Raw genomic sequence first — 25937 nt, forward strand, 5'->3', positions numbered from 1 at the left:
GCCGGCATGACTGCATGGAGCGCCGTTACTTTCCCGCCGGAGCAGTACCTATTGATCTACTCACACTCTGGGGGTTGGTGCTCATCTCAGTTTCTAAGCCAAAGAGCCGGCGTTGTCCGTAGACACCTCCAAGGTCATGTGGCCATTGGCATGATGCATGGAGCGCCATTACCTTCCCACCAGAGCAGTACCTATTGATCTACTCACATTTGCATGTTTTCAAACTGCTAGGTTTGCAGGAGCTGGGGCTAACAGCGGGTGCTCATTCCACTCCCGGGATTTGAACCGCTTGGCCTTTTGGTCAGCAAGTTCAGCAGCTCAGCGCTTTAACACACCGTGCCACCAGGGGCCCTTATAAAAACAGTAATACAATGTAAAACAAGAATAAAACAGTTGATATTGATAATATCAGTCAACCATCTATCATCCCTTAGCAGGGGTAAAGGGATTCATATCCAGGGAGTGGGGTGAGCTCCCGTCTGTCAGCTCCAGCTTCCCATGCAGGGACATGAGAGAAAGCCTCCCACAGGATGGTAAAGCCTCTGGTCAACATCCCTTGGGCAAAGTCCATGCAGACAACCAATTCTCCCACACCAGTAGCAACTTGCAGTTTCTCAAGTTGCTCCTGACATGAAAAAAATAAAAGCAGAAGCTGGTTGGTTCCTTGGGCCACTGGTTCTCCATCTCCTTCCATGAACATTTTGGGCCGATCCCCCAAAGGAGGGGGCACAAGGAGGAGCCAGGACCCCCAAATCTGCAGTGGGGAAGGGTTGGGGGCAGAGGCACAAGGCAGGCAAGAGCAGTAGGTCGGAGATCCACTCAGTGTCCTTCTCCTTCTTCTCCCCACGTTGTCCTCTCAGTGGTCCTTCACCTTGCCCTTCTCCTCTTAGAGGCTGCTGAGGTGGCCTCCGTCCTTCCCTTTCTCTCTCTCTCCCTGCCCTTGGAGGAAGTGAGACAGAAAACCACAGAGTCCCACCACCAGGTTCAGGTTCCTCTTTGGTGGCCACCTCTTTCCTAGAAAGAAGGGGAGGAGGAAGAGGAGGACGGGAAGGGCCACTCCCCATCACAGTATGGGCCAACTTAGGTTCTCCAGATGTTTTGGACTTCAACTCCCACCATTCCTAACAGCCTCAGGCCCCTTCCTTTCCCCCCTCCGCCGCTTAAGCAGTGGAGGGGGGAAAGGAAGGGGCCTGAGACTGTTAGGAATGGTGGGAGTTGAAGTCCAAAACATCTGGAGAACCTAAGTTTGCCCATAGCTACTCTAATGGCAGCTGTGAGTATATGTGTATGGTGGTGGCAGCTCACACTAGGAGGACACAGCTGGCCACTTGCTTTGGAGACCCCTTTGCCCTCTTTTGTGTAATGTGGGAAATGGGACCCCCAGGAGACCCCTTGAGGCAGGAACAGCCCTCCTTCTCCACACCTTGTGAATGTCCCAATGGAGAAGGAGGAAGTGGACACTCTGCACATACTCTTCCAGAACCAGCTTCCCAATCCCAGGAAGCATCCCTGGAGGCCATAAATCACCCATGGATCATGGACTCCTCATATGGAGGAGGAGGTGGAAGTGGACACTCCACACATACTCACTCACTCACTCTTCCAGAACCAGCTTCCCAATCCTGGAGAGCATGAATCACCCATGGATCATGGGCTCCTCATATGGAGGAGGAGGAGGAAGTGGACACTCCACACATACTCACTCACTCACTCTTCCAGAACCAGCTTCCCAATCCTGGAGGCCATAAATCACCCATGGATCATGGACTCCTCATATGGAGGAGGAGGTGGAAGTGGACACTCCACACATACTCACTCACTCACTCTTCCAGAACCAGCTTCCCAATCCTGGAGAGCATGAATCACTCATGGATCATGGGCTCCTCATATGGAGGAGGAGGAGGAAGTGGACACTCCACACATACTCACTCACTCACTCTTCCAGAACCAGCTTCCCAATCCTGGACAGCATGGATCACTCATGGATCATGGGCTCCTCATATGGAGGAGGAGGAGGAAGTGGGACACTCTGCACATACTCACTCACACACTCTTCCAGAACCAGCTTCCCAATCCTGGAGAGCATGAATCACCCATGGATCATGGGCTCCTCATATGGAGGAGGAGGAGGAAGTGGACACTCCACACATACTCACTCACTCACTCTTCCAGAACCAGCTTCCCAATCCTGGAGAGCATGAATCACCCATGGATCATGGGCTCCTCATATGGAGGAGGAGGAGGAAGTGGACACTCCACACATACTCACTCACTCACTCTTCCAGAACCAGCTTCCCAATCCTGGAGAGCATGAATCACCCATGGATCATGGGCTCCTCATATGGAGGAGGAGGAGGAAGTGGACACTCCACACATACTCACTCACTCACTCTTCCAGAACCAGCTTCCCAATCCTGGAGAGCATGAATCACCCATGGATCATGGGCTCCTCATATGGAGGAGGAGGAGGAAGTGGACACTCCACACATACTCACTCACTCACTCTTCCAGAACCAGCTTCCCAATCCTGGAGAGCATGAATCACCCATGGATCATGGGCTCCTCATATGGAGGAGGAGGAGGAAGTGGACACCACACATACTCACTCACTCGCTCTTCCAGAACCAGCTTCCCAATCCTGGAGAGCATGAATCACCCATGGATCATGGGCTCCTCATATGGAGGAGGAGGAGGAAGTGGACACTCCACACATACTCACTCACTCGCTCTTCCAGAACCAGCTTCCCAATCCTGGAGAGCATGAATCACTCATGGATCATGCACTCCTCATATGGAGGAGGAGGAGGATTTGGGACACTCCACACATACTCACTCACTCACTCTTCCAGAACCAGCTTCCCAATCCTGGAGAGCATGAATCACCCATGGATCATGGGCTCCTCATATGGAGGAGGAGGAGGATTTGGGACACTCCACACATACTCACTCACTCACTCTTCCAGAACCAGCTTCCCAGTCCTAGAGAGCATGAATCACTCATGGATCATGGGCTCCTCATACTCCACGCTGGGCACTTGCTGCTCAATTTGGATTATGCCTTTGCCTGGGAGTCTGGTAGAACCTCCTTCTTTGAGGGCCTTCAAACAAGAGACATGAGTGGCCCATGGCCAGGAGGGCTTTGATTGTGCTCTTCCTGCATGGTAGAAGAGAGGTGGATTGGATGGCTCCATGGTTGCTCTTATTACTGTTGTTGTTATTATTATTATTATTATTATTATTATTATTATTATTATTATTATTATATTATGACACAGCAAACAAGATAGACATGCTGGATTTCGTATCACAAAATCGCCCAATGTGCCAATCACCACCGGGACCACCTGCACTGGTTTCTGCCAGAGTCTTTGAAGTTTAATCTTGAGGTCCTGATAGCGGCTGAGTTTTTCCTGTTGTTTTTCGTCAATGCAACTGTCACCTGGGATGGCAACATCCATGATCCTAAAATTTTTCTTTTCCACAACTGTGATGTCTGGTGTGTTGTGTTCCAGCACTTCTTCTTCTTCTTCTTATTATTATTATTATTATTATTATTATTGCAAAATCTGGATGGTCATCTGTTCATAGAATCATAGAATCATAGAGTTGGAAGAGACCTCATGAGCCATCCAGTCCCACCCCATTCTGCCAAGAAGCAGGAAAATCATACTCAAAGCACCCCTGACAGATGGCCATCCAGCCTGTGCTTCAAAGCCTCCAAAGAAGGAGCCTCCACCACACCCCGCAGCAAAGAGTTCCACTGCTGAACAGCTCTCACAGAGAGGAAGTTCTTCCTCATGTTCCTAATGCTGGAGGTGCTTTGATTGTGAATAAAGTGGGTTGGACTGGGTGTCCCCTGGGGCCTCTTCCAACTCTGATTCCCTCTTTCTCTCTCTCAGCCAAGATTGACTGGAAGCTGAAGGACAATGGCATTGCCCACCGCACTGACCGGTACAGCGGGAGTGAGTTGGCCGTGCGCCGGGGGCAGCCCTTTGGCGTCTCCCTGACCTACGGGGGAAACCCCCCAGCAGTGAGTAGCTTGACCTTCACAGTGGAAACCGGTAAGACTCCTCTCGCTTCCCAACACAAACCATGTCCTCTCTTTCTCCCCACCTGGGACCCTCTTCTCTGGCCTTCTTCTCTGCAGAGCTTCCAGGGTGGAGATGGGTGACTCTCATGGCCAGGTGGGACCCCTTTGGGGCTCAGGGAAGGCATCGGAAGCAAAGGCCAAGCCAAGAAGGCCCACACATTGAAAGGGCCTCTGAAGTGGGGCTCAGCCAGCCAGCCGTGAGAATGACAGGAGCCTGTTGATTCATCCCACCCAGAGGCAGCCCTTTGGCGTCTCCCTGACCTACGGGGGAAACCCCCCAGCAGTGAGTAGCTTGACCTTCACAGTGGAAACCGGTAAGACTCCTCTCGCTTCCCAACACAAACCATGTCCTCTCTTTCTCCCCACCTGGGACCCTCTTCTCTGGCCTTCTTCTCTGCAGAGCTTCCAGGGTGGAGATGGGTGACTCTCATGGCCAGGTGGGACCCCTTTGGGGCTCAGGGAAGGCATCAGAAGCAAAGGCCAAGCCCAGAAGGCCCACACATTGAAAGGGCCTCTGAAGTGGGGCTCAGCCAGCCAGCCATGAGAATGACAGGAGCCTGTTGATTCATCCCACCCAGAGGCAGCCCTTTGGCGTCTCCCTGACCTACGGGGGAAACCCCCCAGCAGTGAGTAGCTTGACCTTCACAGTGGAAACCGGTAAGACTCCTCTCGCTTCCCAACACAAACCATGTCCTCTCTTTCTCCCCACCTGGGACCCTCTTCTCTGGCCTTCTTCTCTGCAGAGCTTCCAGGGTGGAGATGGGTGACTCTCATGGCCAGGTGGGACCCCTTTGGGGCTCAGGGAAGGCATCAGAAGCAAAGGCCAAGCCCAGAAGGCCCACACATTGAAAGGGCCTCTGAAGTGGGGCTCAGCCAGCCAGCCATGAGAATGACAGGAGCCTGTTGATTCATCCCACCCAGAGGCAGCCCTTTGGCGTCTCCCTGACCTACGGGGGAAACCCCCCAGCAGTGAGTAGCTTGACCTTCACAGTGGAAACCGGTAAGACTCCTCTCGCTTCCCAACACAAACCATGTCCTCTCTTTCTCCCCACCTGGGACCCTCTTCTCTGGCCTTCTTCTCTGCAGAGCTTCCAGGGTGGAGATGGGTGACTCTCATGGCCAGGTGGGACCCCTTTGGGGCTCAGGGAAGGCATCAGAAGCAAAGGCCAAGCCCAGAAGGCCCACACATTGAAAGGGCCTCTGAAGTGGGGCTCAGCCAGCCAGCCATGAGAATGACAGGAGCCTGTTGATTCATCCCACCCAGAGGCAGCCCTTTGGCGTCTCCCTGACCTACGGGGGAAACCCCCCAGCAGTGAGTAGCTTGACCTTCACAGTGGAAACCGGTAAGACTCCTCTCGCTTCCCAACACAAACCATGTCCTCTCTTTCTCCCCACCTGGGACCCTCTTCTCTGGCCTTCTTCTCTGCAGAGCTTCCAGGGTGGAGATGGGTGACTCTCATGGCCAGGTGGGACCCCTTTGGGGCTCAGGGAAGGCATCAGAAGCAAAGGCCAAGCCCAGAAGGCCCACACATTGAAAGGGCCTCTGAAGTGGGGCTCAGCCAGCCAGCCATGAGAATGACAGGAGCCTGTTGATTCATCCCACCCAGAGGCAGCCCTTTGGCGTCTCCCTGACCTACGGGGGAAACCCCCCAGCAGTGAGTAGCCTCACCTTCACAGTGGAAACCGGTAAGACTCCTCTTGCTTCCCAACACAAACCATGTCCTCTCTTTCTCCCCACCTGGGACCTTCTTCTCTGGCCTTCTTCTCTGCAGAGCTTCCAGGGTGGAGATGGGTGACTGTCATGGCCAGGTGGGACCCCTTTGGGGCTCAGGGAAGGCATCAGAAGCAAAGGCCAAGCCCAGAAGGCCCACACATTGAAAGGACCTTCCAGCCAGACATGAGAAGGACAGGAGCCTGTTGATTCATCCCACCCAGAGACTGCAACATGTAATGTGTTGCTGTCACCAGCTCTTGAGAGCCTCCAGTGGTGCAATGGGTTAAACCCCTTGTGCCGGCAGAACTGGTGACTTAAAGGTTGGGTTGCTGACCTCAAGGTTGCCAGGTTAGAATCCCACCCAGGGAGAGCACGGATGAGCTCCCTCTGACAGCTCCAGCTCCATGCAGGGACATGAGAGAAGCCTCCCACAATGAAAGTCCAGGGCCAAGGGGGGGGGGGTGTTAGGGGTTCAACCCCCCCCCCCAATTTTTCAGGTTTACAAAAAACCTGGTTTATTAATGAATTTTAACTGATTAACCAAATCCCCGTGAGTGTCCACTGAAGTTTATCTGTCTTGAGTGTCTACTGAAGTTTATCGATGGAGCCTGATTTGTACATTATTTTGTATTAATACATTCTTATGTGTTGGAACTACTCTTCATGATTCGCTACAAAAAAGTTTCAAACCTCCTCCTTCCCCCTCCCCAAATAAATAAATAAATAAATAAATTCTGGCAATGGCTCTGCTGGTGTCCCCCGGGCAATGTCTTTGCAGACGGCCAATTCTCTCACACTAGAAGTGACTTGCAGTTTCTCAAGTCACTCATGACACGAACAAAAATCACCTCTTTTCAATTGGAGATATAAAGTGTTCCTATATATATAACACATTTCAAAAGGGTTCCTTCTTGTGACTTGAGTCCCCTTCTACACTGCCATATAATCCAGATTATCAAATCAGATAATCCACAGTATCTGCTTAAAACCAGATTATAAACGTCTACACTGCCATATAATCCAGTTCAAAGCAGATAATCTGGATTCTATATGGCAGTGTCGAAGGGGCCTTGATTTCTGTTGAAACACGTTAGCATTCTTTGTTGGTTTGCCCTAAATATTATAAGATATGGATGAAATACAGAAGTTACATTTTTTTCCCCAGTGATCTCAATGGCAAGGGTGTGATAGAGTTCCATACCTTCTGAACAACACTGATACATTCTTTTGTGAAACTGTTGCAAATGTGATCCTTGGTTATGCTTTCGTTTTTCTCTGTAACTTCCTCTTGGTGCATACACCTGTGTTGTGAGTTTGTTGTTGTATGCCAATAAAGCAGGCATGGGTCAACTTGGGCACTCCAGGTGTTTTGGACTCCAACTCCCACCATTCCTAACAGCCTCAGGCCCCTTCCTTTTCCCCTTCAGTTGCTCCACCGAGGTCTGATGCAAACTGCTAACAAAATGGAGTCCTGTGCCTGAACATGCTCAGTACATGACTACAACTCGTCCCACACTAAAATGGAGTCCTGTGCCTGAACATGCTCACTACATGACTACAACTCGTCCCACACTAAAATGGAGTCCTGTGCCTGAACATGCTCAGTACATGACTACAACTCCTTCCACACTAAAATGGAGTCCTGTGCCTGAACATGCTCAGTACATGACTACAACTCCTTCCACACTAAAATGGAGTCCTGCGTCTGAACATGCTCAGTACATGACTACAACTCGTCCCACACTAAAGAGGTACAGGAATGGGCCAACTTGGGCCCTCCAGGTGTTTTGGACTGCAACTCCCACCATTCCTAACAGCCTCAGGCCCTTTCCTTTCCCCCCTCAGCTACTTAAGCGGTTGAGGGGGAAAAGGAAGGGGCCTGAAGCTGTGAGGAATTCTGGGAGTTGGAGTCCAAAACACCTGGAGGGCCCAAGTTGGCCCATGCCTGCAACAAAGGCTGTCTTCACACATCCCTCTCCCCCTTCCATCCCTCTCTCTTCCCACAGGTTCAACGGCTGCTCTCCAGACCAAGACGCGGGTGGCCTTTGGCGTCACTGGGTCTCCACCCAACAACAACTGGGGCGCGGTCCAGACCGCCCCTGCCCCCGGCACCATGAGCTTCTCCATCTTCAGCCCAGTGAATGCAGGCATCGGGCGGTACCGGTTTGGCATCCGGACCGGGGGCAGCAGCGCCCCTTCCTCCCTCCTGGGCACCTTCGTGCTCCTCTTCAACCCATGGCTCCAAGGTACGGACTGATAGAAGTGAGACACAACACGAGAAGCTTCCCATGTTAGGACGTGTTAGGAGGAATGTGTCCTATGATGCTTCCACACCAATTGGAGGTAGGGCTTTAACAGGAACTCCAGCAATGTCATGTGATGGGCATTGTGTCTATCTGTCACTGGACTGTCCCATTAGCATCCTAGGATGCTAAAAAAGGTAAGTGTGATGAGGTCCAAAATTACATAAATCTTTATTCAGGAGAACTACAGGAGAAAAAAAGGCTACGGAGCACATTGCATGGATGGGCAACAACAACAACTTTTTCTATCCCACCTCGATCTCCCCGCGGGGACTCAGGGCGGCTTACACAGGGTCAAGTATAAAGCAAAGTAAAATACATTTAAAACAGGAAACAATGAATAAAACACTATTAAAAGCAGGTAATACAATATAATAGTTGTACTCATTGAAGTCCATAAACATACATGCATCCACCTCTACTGAGGTGCAAAGCAAACTCAATAACAAAATAGAGTCCTGAGTCTGAACATGCTCAGTACAATCAAATGTCTATAACCCCGTCCCACACCAAAGAGGTACAATCAAACTGGCAAATCAACATACACATAGAATATAAAGGTAAAGGTTTGCCCTGATGTTAAATCCAATCATGTCTGACTTTGGGGATTGGTGCTCATCTCCATTTCTAAGCCGAAGAGCCGGCATTGTCCATAGACACCTCCAAGGTCATGTGGCCATTGGCATGACTGCATGGAGCACCGTTACCTTCCCGCCGGAGCGGTACCTATTGATCTACTCACATTTGCATGTTTTTGAACTGCTAGGTTGGCAGAAGCTGGAGCTAACAGTGGGCGTTCACTCCGCTCCGTGGATTCGAACCTGCGACCTTTCGGTCTGCAAGTTCAGCAGCTCAGCGCTTTAACACACTGTGCCACCGGGGGCTCCAAGTAAACTCAGTAACAGAATGGAGTCCTGAGTCTGAACATGCTCAGTACAATCAAATGTCTATAACCCCTCCCACACCAAAGAGGTACAACCAAACTGGCAAATCAATGTACACATAGAATATAGGTTAGCAAATATATATATCAATAAATTAATGATGAAAGGCTATTTCCAACAATCCTCTCCTCCGGAGAGAGAGCTGATACTCCAGAAGACAGGATCAGAATTCAAAACGACCATAACAGATTAGAGAGCTGATTGGCCAAAACTAGCAAAATGTATTTCAGCAAGGACAAATGTAGGATACGACACATATGAGAGAGAAAGAGGCCATCGGATCCTTTCCTCTAGAAAGCTAAGCTTCAGGAAAGTTCCTGAAAGGAGTCTTAAACTTGAGGAGACGTGGGACCCTGAGAGATATCAGTCCAAACATCAAAAACGAGGGCAGGACAGATACCTTCAGAGGGCATCAGGGACAGGTTCTTCTCTACCAACTTTTCTAAACTCTATCTATCTACTGATCTATCCATTTCCCATCACAAGGGCTATGTTCCTGTGGAAAGCATGGTTGATATTCCAATAATCCCCTTCTCCAACAATTCTTGCACAAGTCCATAAACTTCATCTTCTTCTTCCATTTTCCATGGTAGTCTCTAGGCAATGGCTTCATAAAAATATCAGCAATTATTTCTTCTGTTGGACAATATTCCAGTCTGACAAGTCCTTGTTCACATGCATCCTTTATGAGGTGGTACTCTGTGTCAACCTAAATTGAGGGCTGATCTCTCTTTGACTGAGAGATTGTATATCCTTGGTTCTCTTCATTCATCTGTGCTGGTTCTTCTTTTCTGAAATCCAGTAGTAACAAATGTGGCCATTTCAGCTCATCACATGCTTCAGAAGCTGAGATGTCTTCAGCTTCTGTAGAAGAGGATGAAACTATCTTCTGCTTTTGAGCTATCCAATCAATTAGTCCATTTCCACAGAAGAACAATTATCCGCTTGTAAATTTCCAGTCGTTGACATCATTGTCCCAGTCAGCATCCGCATATCCCTTCAATGAAGGATTGCTCCTGGCTTGTATCCCAACTTTCAGATGTGCTGTTCCTCTTAAATATCTCACCACTCTCTTCACTGCATTCCAATCTTATTTAATTGGCAAGCTGGCTTGTTTACCCAAAATTTCAACAGCCACTGAGAGGTCTGGTCTGGTCACTTTGCTCATGTACAGAAGTCTCCAATGGCCTCTTTGTGCTGGTTATTATTTGGCAATGGCTCGTTCTCTATAGTGAAAATGGTTTCCATTAGAGTCCCAACTGGATGCGCTTCAGTCAGTCCAAGATGCTTTAGTAAATTTGCTGTTGTCTGTTTTTTTTTTGGTTGAGAGTAAAACTCCCACTTTCTTCTCTCTCAACTTGTACACCTAGAGATGTTTTCTTCCATAGCAGAGTTCATAAGCCATTGAGTGTCTCACCTGAGCAAGGAATCTGCTTTGGGAATAGTTGGCAGCGCCTCTGGCACGCAACCAGGGAAGGAAGCCATGCAGATTACTCCGATTCTAAAACAACTGTATTGGCTACCAATAGAACATCGGATCTCTTACACGATACTGATCCTGACATTTAGAGCTCGAAATGGCCAAGGACCATTATATCTTAGGGACCGACTCATTCCTTTTTTCCATCAGTGGTCACCTCGATCCTCCCAGGAAAATCTCCTAGACGTACCAGGCCCTAGGGAGGTACACCTGGAAGCCACAAGGCGTAGAGCCTTTTCAATCTATGCTCCAATTCTGTGGAACTCATTGCCTCCATATGTTAGAGCAATGTCAGAGTTGCGACCTTTTGTAAAAGCGCTCAAGACTTGGCTGTTTGGTTGTGCATTTAAGTAAATCAGATCTAATTTGCCAAATAGTCACTGTTGAATGTTTTTATACTGTTAAATGTTTTTATACTGCGGAATGATATTGGGCCAGGCTGTGGCGCAGGCTGTTGAGCAACCAGCTGCAACAAATCACTCTGACCAAGAGGTCATGAGTTCGAGGCCAGCTTGGAACCCCATGTTTGTCTTGTCTTTGTTCTATGTTAAAGGCATTGAATGTTTGCCTTATATGTGTAACTAGCTGTGCCCGGCCACGCGTTGCTGTGGCAAAGTGGTGGTGGCATTGGTTAAAAATTGTTGTGTAATTTTTATTTGACGTTATTTGTATTTTTTAAATTAATTTTATTGTAAGTTATTTTTTTATTTATTATATTTTATTATTTTCTTGTATTATTTTTAGTTATTTTCTGTTATTATAGTATTTTATTGTATTTTTTAGTGTTTTTAATTATTTTTAGTGTTTTTTATTATTTTTATTGGGTTGCTAGGAGACCAAGTTGGAGGAGCTTAGCCTTCTAACTGGCAGCAATTGGATAAAAGCAATTATTCCTCTCCCTCTAATTAGAACTTTATTTTTCTATTCTTTTTGTTGTATCAACCTAGAGGCGTGGATGATGGGTTGTGTTGTCAAATTTCGAGGTTGGGGGGCCTGTAGTTTTGTTGTTTTGTCGGTCGCCGTGATGCCATCACTCTTTTATATATATATATATAGATGTGATCCGCCCTGAGTCCCCTTCGGGGTGAGAAGGGCAGAATATAAATACTGTAAATAAATAAATATTTTAAATTGTAAGTCGCTCGGAGCACTCTGGTGGAGAGCAACTAATTAAGAAATAAAGTGAAGTGAAGATGATAGCCCAATGAAAACCTTTTAAAGCATTGAAATGGCTGTTTTATTCTGTTTACAGCGAGACAGATTGCATTAGGCACTTTCAGAGAAAGAGGTTAGACCAGGCATGGGCAAACTAAGGCCTGGGGGATGGATACGGCCCCTTGGGTGCTTACCTCAGGCCCTGCTCATTTTTCCTGTGCTCTTGGTCTGCTTTGCCAAAAAGATGGGGAGGAATGCATGCAGCAGCTGAGAGCCTTCTGGAGCGCGCTCAGCCACTGCATGTCTCGCCCTTTTGGTCAAGCCCTGTAAAGTGGCAACCACCAATTGACAAGGAGGTGCCTCCTATTTCACCAATGCGCGACCACCAAAGACTCAGGGTGGAGATCTTTTACTTTTTTTTCTTTCTTCTTCTTCACTTTAGATGGTAGTGTAACTTAGTTTAGAATATATGCGACAGAGGCTTGGATGTTGAAAGAACAATAACAAGTTTATTCAGGCATAGAGCTTAGTGGTTACAATGTTGTTTCTCACTTAGAGGTACACTTTCTTCCACAGCTGCAATAATAATATATGGCGAATTCACTCTCAAAAGACTTTCTCCTTCCCTTGAGCAGTTTAAACCTTTTCCTATTCTTTCAGCTGATGCTATTAACTGAACACTTCGGATCTAACTGGAATTGCTTCCTTTTACCACTCAGATTCTACCAATGAACTCAAACAAGTCACTTGACTAGCTTAATATGACACAACTAGAGATCTGAGCTTTCCTGGTTTCCCTAACCTGGAACCAGTCTCTTCCCTGTGACTCAGATCACAGACTGACTTTCTTTTTTAAACTCTGTACTTTCTTCAACTAAACGGCAGTTGGCTCCACCTACTTCTCCATGGCAACCAGCCTCTGAGTGCTGAGATGCAATAACTGTAATACCCTTTTAAAACATAAACACACAATTAAACATAACATCTGTAAACCAAAACTCATACTTCATTACAAGCCCCAAAGCAAAACAGTTTGCCCATACTTGGGTTAGACGCATGCCAGGCTACGTATATAGTCTTCCTTCACTTATTATGCGGGTTATGTTCCAGGACCACCCACGAAAAGTGAAAATCCGCAAAGTAGGGACACTATATTTGTGTTGTTTACAATCTCACTGATGCTGTCCGATTGTGTTGTTTACAATCTCACAAAGCTGCTTCAGCCTCCTTTTCTCTCCCTTTGGCTTCTCCTTCCTTCCTTCCTTCCTTCCTTCCTTCCTTCCTTCCTTCCTTCCTTCCTTCCTTCCTTCCTTCCTTCCTTCCTTCCTTCCTTCCTTCGGCTTTTCCTTAGGAAAGAAGGAGAAAGAGAGAGGAAGGAAGGAAAAATCATATTTTTTATGGTTTATTATATTCTTTTAGTGTTTATTGAAAAACCGCAAAACTGTGATGTCTCATGGGCCATGTAGTCCCGTTCCTAGTACTATTGTGGCAGATGAAGAGGAAAACATGGGATTTACACCGTTTCAGCCAGAAACGGAGCCCTTGCACCTGGAGGATGTTTGCCCTCAAGAAGTCAGCCAAACAAGCCTTGGGCAGAATTCTCCCCCGTTTTCTCGAAGAGACAATTATAATAGAGATAGAGGAAATAGGGAGGCGAATCGCCGGAGCGCCAGAATCGCAGCCAAACAATTAGCTGATTAAGTCTGCTTCCCTTGGGAAATTCTAAGGAGTCTTGCATCTGGACTAAGTTGAGTTTCACTTCTAGTTCTCCAGGGAAAGTGTTCTTCTGGCGGGAAACGAGACCCTATTTAGGTGTTTGCCGCAAGGGAAACTTTGCGGAGTCAATTCGTCAGCTGGAGGAGTGAGATCGTGTGTAGACTTCGTACTCCCGTTCCCTGTTTCCCGGATCAAGTTTCCAGCCTTGCCTTGTCCCGCGTTTGCCACGGACCTTGTTTTTGCTCTTGTTGCCTTGTTTCAAGTCTTGTTCTAGCCAAGTATCAAGTTTGCTTTCCAGCCTAATTGCCAAGTTTCTATGGACTTAAGGACCTTGTCTCCTCCCCACACTTTGCTTGGCAAAGTGTGTGTTTCGGTTATTGGATTATAACTTTGGACTTTAATATCACATATTGGACATTATTTTCCTGGACTATATTTGACCTTTCCTGAAAGGTCTACTTCTGAACTATATTCTACACTTGTTTTTATTGACTTTATATATTTCCTTAATAAAGATATTAGATAGATTCTGGTCTCTGCGCATGGTTATTGGTGCTCTGCAGCCTGGGTCCTGACAAAAACCGCGAATCCGCGAAAAGTGAACCGCTAAGTAGGGAACACTGTAATGACATTGGTCACACAACAAAACAAAAAGGAAAATATTCATATATTCTCCAACATTTGTTCATTATTCATTCATTCTCCATGCAATATTACCATCCCTTCCTCCTTCTCCTGGAGAAGAGACCCGAACGTAGGCCAGATTGCGTTCCCTGCAAATCTGCCATTCTGCTGAACACACCTTAGAGAAAGGGGCAGGTCACCAGACCCTTCCTCTCTGCCACACTTTTGGATAGTAAAAAGTTCTCTTATACAGCATATTTCTTGCTGTTGTTGTTCCAAATTATTGTAATGACTGGCAGGTTGTTTTTCCCAACTGAAACGTGCTGACCCCATTAGTTCCCGGACAGATGTTGGCTTTCCTTCCTTAACTGATGTAGATTTTCCTTTTTAATGTAAGGAACCATTGTGTTGACTTAAAGAGTCACTGTCTTTGACTGTGTAAACATGTTGTTTTCAACCCAAGAGTTAATAATTATGTCTTGTCATCAATCTTAGCAGTTCAGCAACTGTAGTAGTTTCTTCTTCATCAGCCTTTTGCAGTTTTCCAGGTCTCAATCCTAGAATGGTAGCTTCAGGCTATAGGTTTCACTCATACACCTTTCATACAATTTTGTTCAATCCAAACATCACAGCCTTTGCCTGACCTTTGTCTCTCTCTCCCCAACCCCATTTACAGGCGATGAGGTCTTCATGCCAAACAATGCAGAGCGTGAGGAGTATGTCCTTTCAGAGTCCGGGGTGGTCTTCATGGGCAGCTCCAACAGCATCAGTCCACGTGGATGGGACTTTGGTCAGGTAGGACTGGGATGTTTTCCCCATGACGGTGGCTCCTGCTGATGCCAAACAGGGAGACCTCTGACCTCCCTGACACCTTCCTCCACCACAGTTTCAGCCAGACATTCTGGACATCTGCTTGTCCATCCTGGACCGGAGCCTTAACCACCGCAGAGATGCAGCCACCGACCTCCGTCGCCGCAATGACCCCAAATACGTTGGGCGTGTGCTCAGCGCCATGGTAAGACTCCTGCCTCAGTTGCCCCTTACTCACCTCCCTCCCTCCCTCCCTCCATCCATCCCTCCATCCATCCCTCCATCCATCCCTCCATCCCTCCATCCATCCCTCCATCCATCCATCCATCCATCCATCCCTCCATCCATCCCTCCATCCATCCCTCCATCCCTCCCTCCCTGCCTCCATCCCTCCGTCCATCCATCCATCCATCCATCCATCCCTCCATCCCTCCCTCCCTCCCTCCCTCCCTCCGTCCATCCATCCATCCATCCATCCATCCATCCATCCATCTCTCCATCCATCCATCCATCCATCCATCCATCCCTCCATCCCTCCCTCCCTCCCTCCCTCCCTCCCTCCCTCCATCTGTCCATCCCGCCATCCCTACATCCATCCATCCATCCATCCATCCATCCATCCATCCATCCATCCCTCCATCCCTTCATCCATCCATCCCTCCATTCATCCCTCCATTCATCCCTCCATCTATCCATCCCTCCATCCCTCCATCCATCCATCTATCCATCCCTACATCCATCCCTCCCTCCCTCCCTCCATCCATCCATCCCTCCATCCCTCCATCCCTCCCTCCCTCCCTTCTTCCATCCATCCTTTGCTTGATTCCCAGGTCAACAGCAACGACGACAACGGCGTGGTGTTGGGCAACTGGAGCGGCAATTACTCCGATGGGGAGAATCCCGTGAGCTGGTCAGGAAGTGTGAGGATCCTGCAACAATGGAAGTCATCTGGATTTCGGCCAGTCCGCTTTGGGCAGTGCTGGGTCTTTGCAGGAGTGCTGACCACAGGTACAGTTCCAAGGGCAGCTGGTGGGGTTGAAGGGGGAGCAAAGTCAGTCACGGTCAGCGTGGCAGGGCCAGTGGTTCCCGTCCTCTCCAACTACTTTGACCCCTTCCTCCCTTCCTTCCAGTCCTCCGGTGCCTCGGTTTCCCCGCCCGCATGATCTCCAACTTCAACTCAGCCCATGACACGGACCAGAGCCTGACGGTGGATGTCTACTATGATCCAGCCGGGAACCCCCTCAACATGTACTCTGACAGCATCTGGTAAATTGAAGAAGCCCCTCCATGCATCCCTCTCCTCCTCCTTCCCTTCCCGGGAGTGTGTCTATATCTGTCCTTCCCGCAACTCTTCAGCCCCATCTCTTGTAGCATTTCAGCCTCCACCGCTTGCCCTTCTCTCCCCACCATTCTCTCCAGCTCGTGGCTGCAATGCCTCCCTGTCATTCCCTCTTGAGTTCATTCATAGCACCTCTTTCCTGGCCTTTCCTGGGGGAAACTCTTCCGCAAACCCACCTGGGGAAAGGGGAGGGGGGTTCCCTTTGCATGGCCCTTTTGGTGAGCATGCACGCAGCTGATTGGGGCACTCTACACCAGATAGTCCTCTCTGCATCAGGGCAGGGACCCTTGTTTTGGGCCTTCCATGAGAGTGGCAGCTGTCAGGGTGGATGCTGGGATAGGGAGTTAAATCGATCATCTGTCGCCCTGACCTATTTGATGATTCAGTTCTCTCCGTCTGCTCATCCGAAGGACCACTTGATGCAGCAGCAAAAGTGGCACCAACAAAATGACAGCTCAGTCGTTGTTTTACTGCTGATCCCAGCAGGTCTAATTACCATACTTTATTTTACAAATATTTACAATTACTGAAAGCCATAACTCTCCGGACACATGGCACATCTTCTCCGCTCGCCTTGGCTATTGTCTGTACAAGTCGGCACCTCCTGCATTCCTCAGTTCATAAAGAAAATTCCGACCAGACAGTTCAAACGGAAGCCCTGACCTATTGGTCCTGTGGGCAATCAATCAAGCTGGCTTATGCTTAATCCTTGCACTACTTGAATGCTTTGCTGGAAGCACACAGTTGCAAAGACCCAACAGCATAACATTTCAACAGAACACACTACTCCCACCATTAACAGCACAGTCCTTCTTGTGGAGGGCAGGCCTGGGGTGATGCTTGCTAGACTTCGTGCCAGTCACCTTTTCTTTTGCTCTCAGGAACTTCCACGTGTGGAATGAGGCCTGGTTCGCCCGCTCCGACCTGGGCTCCACGTACAATGGCTGGCAAATTTTGGATGCCACTCCGCAAGAACGAAGCTCTGGTACGAATTCAGGGGAGGTGGGAGTTGTTGGGTTTGGTCTCACAGAATGCTAGAGTTAGGCAGGAAGGAGATCATCCAGTCCAGCTTGAACTCTAGGGCCCAACACCTTCTGAGCAATGCTGCACCCTTGATAAACATGTTTGTGCCTCTGCTGCTGGAAAAGTCCTATCAGAAAGGAGAGCCAAGGCCACAAAAGCCTTTTGATCCCACATCCAAAAAGTTTAGGGATGGACTACTCATATTCTCCAGATGTTGTTGGGCTTCAGTCCCCAGTGCACAGGGATGCTGGAGCTTTAGTCCTACCTGCTCGGTCCCTCAACAAGGTCCCCCAGAGCAAGGTCAAGTGAGAAGCAATGGGCAGCAGGTGACAGTGTTGTCAAAGGCCTTCATGACTGGAAGAACTGGGGTGTTATTGTTGGGAATCATCCTGGACTACTCAAGTCTAGATGTAGTTAGATAGATGATAGAGTTAGATTGAGGGAATCCTTTCCCTGTTTCCAAAACATGCCTAGACAGGCTTTACTGTGTTTCACTCTGTCCTGTGTACGTCACATCCCTTACTTTGAAGTTAGTAGAATCTCCAGGGACACTAACTTCTCATTGGTCAGAATGGCTTTTATGGCCCCAATAAACTGGACCATGAGGTTGGAACCATTTGGTTCAGTCTTCTCCCTTTGTTCTTCTAGCTAACAAGAAGCATCTCGCCTTCTCTCCTGGCAAGATGTAACTATTTAGATGTTTGTTATTTTTCCTTTCTTATTTTGCCTTAGAAACCAGTCTAGAGTAGACTAGACAGCTCCCAAGCCTTTCTATCTACAATGAAGTTCTTTTTACCTGAATAAATACTTTTTGAACTTTTATTGAGACTCTGCAGTCCATTGCAATCCTAAATGGTCAAAGGCTTCTCTTTGCTCACCCCGTGTAAGTAACTGTTGCATTTGAAAGCTTTGCTTTTGCTACTCTGCTGCATTTTGGTGGAATATCCTCCAGAGAGGGTTAAATTGAGTCTAACCGCTCAAAGATTACCACAACAGTTATGAGTTTTTCGGGCTGAATGACCTGTTCCAGCAGCATTCTTTCCAGATGTTTCTCCTGCATCTGTGGCTAATGGCATCTTCAGAGGTTCTGTTGGAGGTGAGGCAAGTAGAGTGTATATATACCTGTGGAATAATGTCCAGGGAGGGAGAGAGACTCCATGTCTGTTTGAAGAAAGTGTGAATGTTGCAATTAGCAAGCTTGAATAGCATTGAGTAGCCATGAAGCTACTCAGTCAGTGAGGATATCTGCAGAGGTAGCCTGGCCTCTGTTGCATGGAAGCATCCTCGGGTTGGGAAGTGTTAACCACTATGCAGATACCCTCATTGATCAACTTTGCAAACTTCGTGGCTACTCAATGCTATTTAAGCTTGCTAATTGCAACATTCACACCTGCTTCAAACAGATGAGGGATCTTTCTCCCACCCTGTACATTCCACAGATCTATATCCACTCCACTTGCTTCCCTGCCAACAGGCCTCTGAAGATGTCAGGCACAGATGCAGGCGAAACCAGGAGAAATGCTGCTAAAACATGGCCATGAAAAACTCATAACCATCCTTGAAATGTTGGGGTTTTCCAAAGGTCTTTTCTGCAGGAGGCACTGTAGCGTTTAATGTACCCACAAATGGTCCAGGGTTGAAGATGGATAGCAAGGAAGCTTATTTTGGAAGGCAGTGGGCAAAGAGATTGCAAAGATATCACAAGAGATTGCTCCAAGCTGGGGGAAACATGGCAGACCTTAGGAGCAGAGTAAGTGCATTGGGTTTGTTGGAGCACGGCTAACGCTGCAGCGTTTTATATGATGCAATGGAGATGTGTCTGGGCTGGCCAACCTTGTGGCCCCTTCGGCCGTTCTAGCTGCTATTCCTTTCTGGGGCCCAAATGGGTCTCCAAAAACCAAGCCAGAAGCAGAGTGCAGGGTGCAGACAGGCTTTAACAGTAAAGATCGGCAGCTAGGAAGATAAGGGACCATGAAGCCACAATGGAGAAAGTGGACAGAGGCACCCTCCTCCTCCTCCTCCTGCTGCTGGCACTTGGATCTGACCTAAGGACCCCTTTTCCTCGTCCTATCCCTTCCCTTCCTGCCCCCCACTTTGTGGGCCCCCTTCTTCTCTCAGGCATCTTCCAGTGCGGCCCAGCTTCCTTGGTGGCCATCAAGGAAGGAGACGTGGACCTGGACTACGACTGCCCCTTCGTCTACGCCGAGACCAACGCAGACCGCGTCACCTGGACCTATGACACAGCCACCGGGCAAAAGAAGAAGATCTACTCGGAGACCAAGTCCGTGGGCCAGTTCACCAGCACCAAGGCCGTGGGCAGCTTTGCCCGCAAAGACGTCACCAACGACTACAAGTACCCAGAAGGTGAGAGGAGCGCACAGGCGGAGAGGGTTCTCTTTATGTATTGTGGGCGAAGGAAGGGTGTTAATGGAGGGGGGGGAGCTCCCTTTGGGCAGGTGGAAATGTTGTGTCTGGACCACCACCAGGAAAGACCATCCAGTTTTTGAGAATGAGGCACCCAGGTGGGGCCTCCCAGGTCCTGGGGAGTGACCGTATGGAGAGAAGGGCAGAGGCGGCGAAGGTATTAGACTCTGATATAAATCATGAACACATTCCTATGCAAGCCATGAAAGAACAATACAATACAGTAGAGTCCCAATTATCTGACTGTCACACCTCGGGTTAGCTTCATCTTGCTAAATACACCGGGCTGTACACAGGTTGAAGTCTTTTGTAGTTTATTAGGAAATAGGAAATAAATAGTTCTTAAAAAGCAAAAGTAAAGTTCCAAAAAATTGTTGCAAAACAAGGCTTTAAAGAATAATCAAAGAGAACATAAGACATAAAACAAGGTCCCATTAATGCATGACAGAGTCCCATGAGCATGAACACACAAAGGCTGCAAGATAATCCAGGAAAGCGAGAGCTTGCTTCTTGACTGGAGCGAGAAGTTGCTTTGACAAAGGTTTCTCTTTCAGCACACTATTTTAATACCCTTTGCATAGCATAAAAGCATTTCTTTGGCCTCTGACCTCCCTCTTGTTTGCTATTTGAACACTCCTGTGAATCCTGAATTCCAAACGACCAGCTCGATCTAAAGATTCTGTTTCATCAAGGCCAGCCAGCTCGTTAGCGTTAGCATCTGTCAGTATGCTATCAGACGGAGAGCTGTCCTCCCTTCCTGAGTCAATTTGCACCTGGCTAACTTCAGTATCATCAACACCATTCCCTGCTGTGGGAAAGCCTCCCCGTTCCTCATCTTCCACAGCAGGAACACTCTGAACCTGAATCCCATAATTCCCATCAGAGTCATCTTGAACCTGAATCCCATCATCTCCATCAGAGTCACTCTGAGGCTCCAGCTGAATCACAACACCAACTTCCACTCATCTGACACACTGTATTATCCGACGCCCGGGGCCGCCCTCCCTCACTTGCTCACTCGCTCACTCGCTCACTCACTCACCAGGCTAGGTCCTAGATGGTCAGCCTTCCGAGGAAGAGGAGGAGGAGGAGGAGGCTCACCAGCAACAGTGGAAGAGGCTCCTTCTTCTGCCACCCTCCCTATTATCCAACAGTTTTGCTTATCTGACATTCTGCCCACCCGTTTATGCCGGATAACCGAGACGCTACTGTATATAAGACAAAGAAGAATTTTAACCAATGTAAACATACTAGTCTTCCAATGGGAAGTGTGGACTTGCTTTTGGCTGATGGGAGAGTCAAGTTGATTAGGACTGCTGTTGTTGTGCACCTTCAAATCGGGTGGAGTCTCCCTGTCTGGAAGTTTTTCAGCAGAGGCGGCGGCATGGCCATCTGTCAAGAGGGCTTTGATTGTGGTGGGCAGGGGGGGGCTTATAATTGCCACCTGGCTCTCCCTTTTTTTCCCAAGCAAAGGGCAGACTTTTTGACAACGCGGGGCAGCAACATGGGACTAAGACAGGGCAGAGAAGGAAGGGAGGGAGGAAAGAAGGAAGGGAGAGACGCCTGTAGAAAGAGGGCTAGTGGACATTTGAGCAAGGGCTGCAATTGGCCTTGGGCCAGACTTTGGACATAGCTGTATTAGAGAAAATGTCTTGGCAGTAAGAGCACTTTGGGAAGGGAACCCTTTGCCCAGGGAGGTGGTGGGCTCTCTTTCTCTGGTGTCATGTTTTGTCTTTCAAGGCCTTAAAACACTGTGGTAAGTAAATGAAACTGCTTTACTTCAGTAAAACATAAAGAACAGCACACTCAGTGGTATAATGCAAAAGAAAGCAAGGAAGTCTTAGGGCAAGCACAGTTCTTAAGTCTCTGATAAATTCCCAAATCAAATAGTAGTCTTATTTCAGACAAAGAAACAGAAACAAATCCTTAGGAGCAGTTTCCCAGATGCAGACTCGAAGCAGGCACAAGGGGAGCGAAGGCTTAGGCATTAGAGTCAGTTTGTTACCAGCAAATAGCAGTCTTACTTCAGACAAAGAAACAGCAATACATCCAGGTGCAGACTCGGAGCAGGCACATGGGGAGTGGAGGCTTTAGAGTCAGTTTGTTACCAGCAAGAGCTGGCTGCACCTGCTTCTGCTTTATAGCCGAGTCCCCTCACAGCTGCTAGGGCAGGTCCCAATTACTCAGCTGCATTTCTGGCAGCTATTCTAGCTGAACGACGTCTCTGTTCTGTTTCCTTTCGCCTCTCCTAAAATGTGGGTACTTGCAAAATCTCCTCCTTAAATTCCAACTCACCCTCAGATTCACGAACACTTTCCTGCTCCCCTTCCTCTTCTGAAGAAGAGGAATCCCTAACACCTGTCTGGGCACCTTCCAAGAAAGACCAGAATCAAGGAGTGCTGGGGATGCTCCAGCTGGAGTTCCTGCACTGAGCATAGTGGGGTGTTCCCCATGTCCTCTGTGGGGGCTTTCCAGCAATTCTAGGGTTCTCTGAAGTCCTGCCTGAGGCTGGAGGCATCACCCTGCTCACGTTCTGGACCAGAAGGTGTGACGGGAGTCCTGCCCTCCCTGGGAATTGGAGCTGAGAAGGGGCAGGGCTTGGGAGGCACATCCGAGCCACTGACCAGTCTTTGTTTGATTGAGTTGCCCCTTTGACCGCTGTCTGTCTCCTTTCAGGCTCCACCAAGGAGCGGGATGTCTTCAACAAGGCCCGGGGCAAGCTGAACCTGAGCACGCTGGAAGCCACCTCCCGAGTGCCAGATGCTCCCAAGCCAGACGTGTCCGGGAAGTTCAAGGTGAAGAGCCCGCCTGAGGTCGGCAAGGACGTGGAGCTGGTCCTGCTGCTGACCAACCTGGCCTCTGCAGCCAGGACCCTGACAGCCAACATGACCGCCTGGAGCATCGTCTACACCGGGAAGGTCATCCATGAGGTCTGGAAGGACTCCCTTGCCCTGACGCTGGGCCCCAAAGAAGGTAACCCTCCGTTCAGGGATGGCCAATGGAGTCAGGGGATGAAGGGGAGTATTGTGGGATGATGTGGTGGACCCCAGATGAGGAGCCTCAGTGCCCGTGCAGACATGCAGGAACACACACCATGCGCCATGTTCTCTGTTCCAGGCAGAGAGCAATGTGCATGGAATTATAGGATGTGTGTGAGTAGCAGAAGGGAGCTCTTCCTCCTCTTGGTCTTCCTCCCTTGAGAGAGGGTGGCCCCAGTGGTAGGTCACAAGTGGCTCCTGGCCCTCCAGTTCCCCTCTCTCACAGCCAGACTGGGTTTTGGCAGATCATGATGGGAGCAGTTGACCGTTGCTAGCAGTAGGAGGCGCTTTGGGCATCTGGTGTGACTTGGTCTGTCCTTGCAGAGAAAGCCTATCCCATCAAGATCTCTTATGAGGAATACCAGAAGCACCTGACTACGGACAACATGATCCGGGCGACGGCTGTGTGCCACTTCAAGGATGGGAACGATGCTGTGGTGGAGCAGGACATCGCCTTGGAGAATCCCACCATCACCTTGAAGGCAAGCCATGGAGGAGCCTCTTGTAGACCTCGCCATCCACAAATCAGGGCTCCAATCACCCCCATGCATTGGGGTGGGGATGACCGTTTGACCAACCTGGGGGGGGGAGTTCTGTAAAGGCCCTGGCTCCACTGTGCCACTTTGGAGACCACCATGTGTGGTGGGAGAGGCAGCCAAAGGGTGGCCCTGCTTAACCTGAGGCTTTGTTATTGCTGTTGTTGTTGTGCGCAGGTGCCGGGCCAGGCCAAGGTGGGCCAAGCGGTGAAGGTGGAGGTGGTCTTCACCAACCCGCTGGCAGAAGTGGTCTCCTCTTGTGTGCTCCTGGCCGAGGGCAGCGACCTGCTGGAGAAGGCGATCCGGAAGGAGTAAGTGGCCAAGAAGGGGAGGGTTGATATCATGTAGCATCCATAGTACCCAAGGATGAGGCAGAGCAGGCTAAGGCCAATAGTCCCATCTGTTGGGAATTGATGAGCCGTTAAGCTCAAATCACCCCCTTTATGAGGTAAATTCCCATTAAAATAGCAGAGTGAATGGAAGCATTTCTTCTAATGCAGCAGTGAGACTTACGAGGTGTGAGTTTAGGAAAGCCTCTGTGTCTTCAGGATGGCGAAGGACCGCAAAGCCAGCTTCAAAGTTTAAAAGCATTTATTGAGGTAAAAAGAAATCCATTGATGGATAGAAAAGGTTTGGAGCTAACTAGCTTATCTAATCTGATCTAATATACATAGACGGATCAAAATAACAAAGATCTAGATAGCTACATCTTCACTACAAGAGCGGACAAAAATGTGTCCTCTCTCTGGAACAAAGCAGGAAGCAGGAATGGCGACCAAGCCTCGTGGGTCGCTTCTTCTCTAGGGCCATAAACATTCCAAAAGGCGAAATTGGGGGAAGTTACGTCAAAGCCCTAGGAGAGATCACATTTCTAAAGCATCAAAGGATGGGATTGACCTAAACAGGACAGGAAGCAGGAAACAATAGTGAAGCCTAATCAAAGCATGCATAGGACTGGGGATGGTGTCCCTAACTCTTTTCTAGGCTTCCTATCCAACCATAGAGACTTAAGCAGTGCAGGATGACATTTTCAACACAATCCACACAAAGACAAGGGGCCACTGACTGCTGGACCTGTTGCCCATGCAAAGGGGATGCAGTGCAGCAAAACCCCTGTGGGACCCCCCTTTTAGAATCCCCCCCCCCAGAGAAACATCTAGTCTATTTCAGAGGGAAGAACCTGGAGACCAGGTCCTACCTCACTTCCACCCCCTAAGTATCCCCCCAGTGCATTGAATCTTTTGTAAAGAAGGGGCCTTCGTCTGCTAACTTCCATCTTCTGGCTTTGCCCCCCCCCCCTTTTCAGGGTGTCGACCGTGAAGGGCAAGGAGAGTGCCCGCATCACCTTCGAAATCACCCCCAAGAAGAAGGGCACCAAGCAGCTGGTGACCAACTTCTCCTGCGACAAATTCAAGGACATCAATACCTTCCAGGTCATCAAGGTGGTCGACTGATCCTAGACCCCTCCCCAAAGGGAGGCTCCCCCAAAAGGGATGGAGGGGCTGCACTACGAGGGAATGGGCAAATTTGGGGGCGCATAAGGGCCCTGTCGTCTGCATGGCTTTCTTTCAATACAGCTTTTCTTACTTACCGCCAATTGTGTGGACTCTTCTTTTCTTGTCTCTCGTGAATTCCTTCACAAAATGCCCCCCTCCCCATTTTCTAGGGGTCGCCAGAAGAATACTAACAAATATATCAGAGTATTTGTAACGCTCTCCCTCAGCTGCCTGCTTGGATGGGCAGAGAGGGTGGTCTAGATGGCCTCAAAGGGCCTTCTTCCCTTTGGGCAGCACCAAGTCCCACTGCACTGGACAAAGGGCATTTGCCTTCAGCAACAGCCCTCTTCTGCGGTCATTCAGGGCCAGTGATAATGTGGGGCGGGCAAGTTGTGGGTCCCTCAGTCTCTCTGTGGGACATTTGGGTGATGCCCTTTAGAGGGCAGCAGGAGAGCGTTTTGGGAGCCTGACAGCAGGCAACATGGCACAACCCTGCCTTGCCTTAAGGCGGGAAAGGGAGGGATTCGGCTTCCTCTTGACCAGGGGTCCCCACACTTTTGAAACAGGGGGCCAGTTCACGATCCTTCGGATCGTTGGAGGGCCGGACTATAGTTGGCCACCAAGCAATAATAATAATAATAATAATAATAATAATAATAAATAACATATAATAACAATAATAATAATAATAATAATAATAATAATAATAATAATAATAATAATTAAAAAGTGGGTTGGAAGAGACCCTTTGGGCCATTGAGTCCAATTCCCTTCTGCCTTTATGCACCAAAAGCACAAGCAAAGCACCCCTGACAGATAGCCACCCAACCTCAATGTTAATAATAATAATAATAATAATAATAATAATAATAATAATAATAATAATAATAATAAGCACGAGGTTTTTGGAGGAATGGATTTTAATCATATGTTTTTATATTTTTTATATTGTTTTAATTGTTTTATTGGATTTTTATTGCTGTTTTAATTATGTATAGGCATCGAATTGTTGCCAATTTTGTACGCCGCCCTGAGTCCCTTCGGGTGAGAAGGGCGGGATATAAATGTTGGAAATAAATAAATAAATTAATAATAATAATAAAGAGGGTTGGAAGAGACCCCTTGGGTCATTTAGTCCAATTCCCTTCTGCTTTTGTGCACCAAAAGCACAAGCAAAGGACTCCTGACAGATGGCCACCCAGCCTCAATGTTAATAATAATAATAATAATAATAACAATAATAAT

The 25937-nt window shown here is 48.5% G+C and overlaps 1 protein-coding gene across 1 annotated transcript; it reads left to right on the plus strand.

Annotated features, from left to right (window-relative positions):
* The first annotated feature begins 3327 nt into the window (after positions 1-3327).
* LOC103281793 (protein-glutamine gamma-glutamyltransferase E) lies at positions 3328-24787 on the plus strand. The gene is made up of 12 exons (XM_062979294.1): positions 3328-4061; positions 7811-8050; positions 14703-14821; positions 14913-15041; positions 15667-15844; positions 15967-16102; positions 17057-17160; positions 19317-19562; positions 22299-22595; positions 22985-23142; positions 23374-23507; positions 24503-24787. Exons 1-12 carry the CDS (start codon positions 3689-3691, stop codon positions 24648-24650), a joined length of 2262 nt encoding a protein of 753 aa, XP_062835364.1. The 5' UTR covers positions 3328-3688; the 3' UTR covers positions 24651-24787.
* Positions 24788-25937: the final 1150 nt, after the last annotated feature.

The sequence above is a fragment of the Anolis carolinensis genome, chromosome 4, assembly GCF_035594765.1.
Source record: "Anolis carolinensis isolate JA03-04 chromosome 4, rAnoCar3.1.pri, whole genome shotgun sequence".
In the NCBI taxonomy this organism is placed as follows: Eukaryota; Metazoa; Chordata; class Lepidosauria; order Squamata; family Dactyloidae; genus Anolis; species Anolis carolinensis.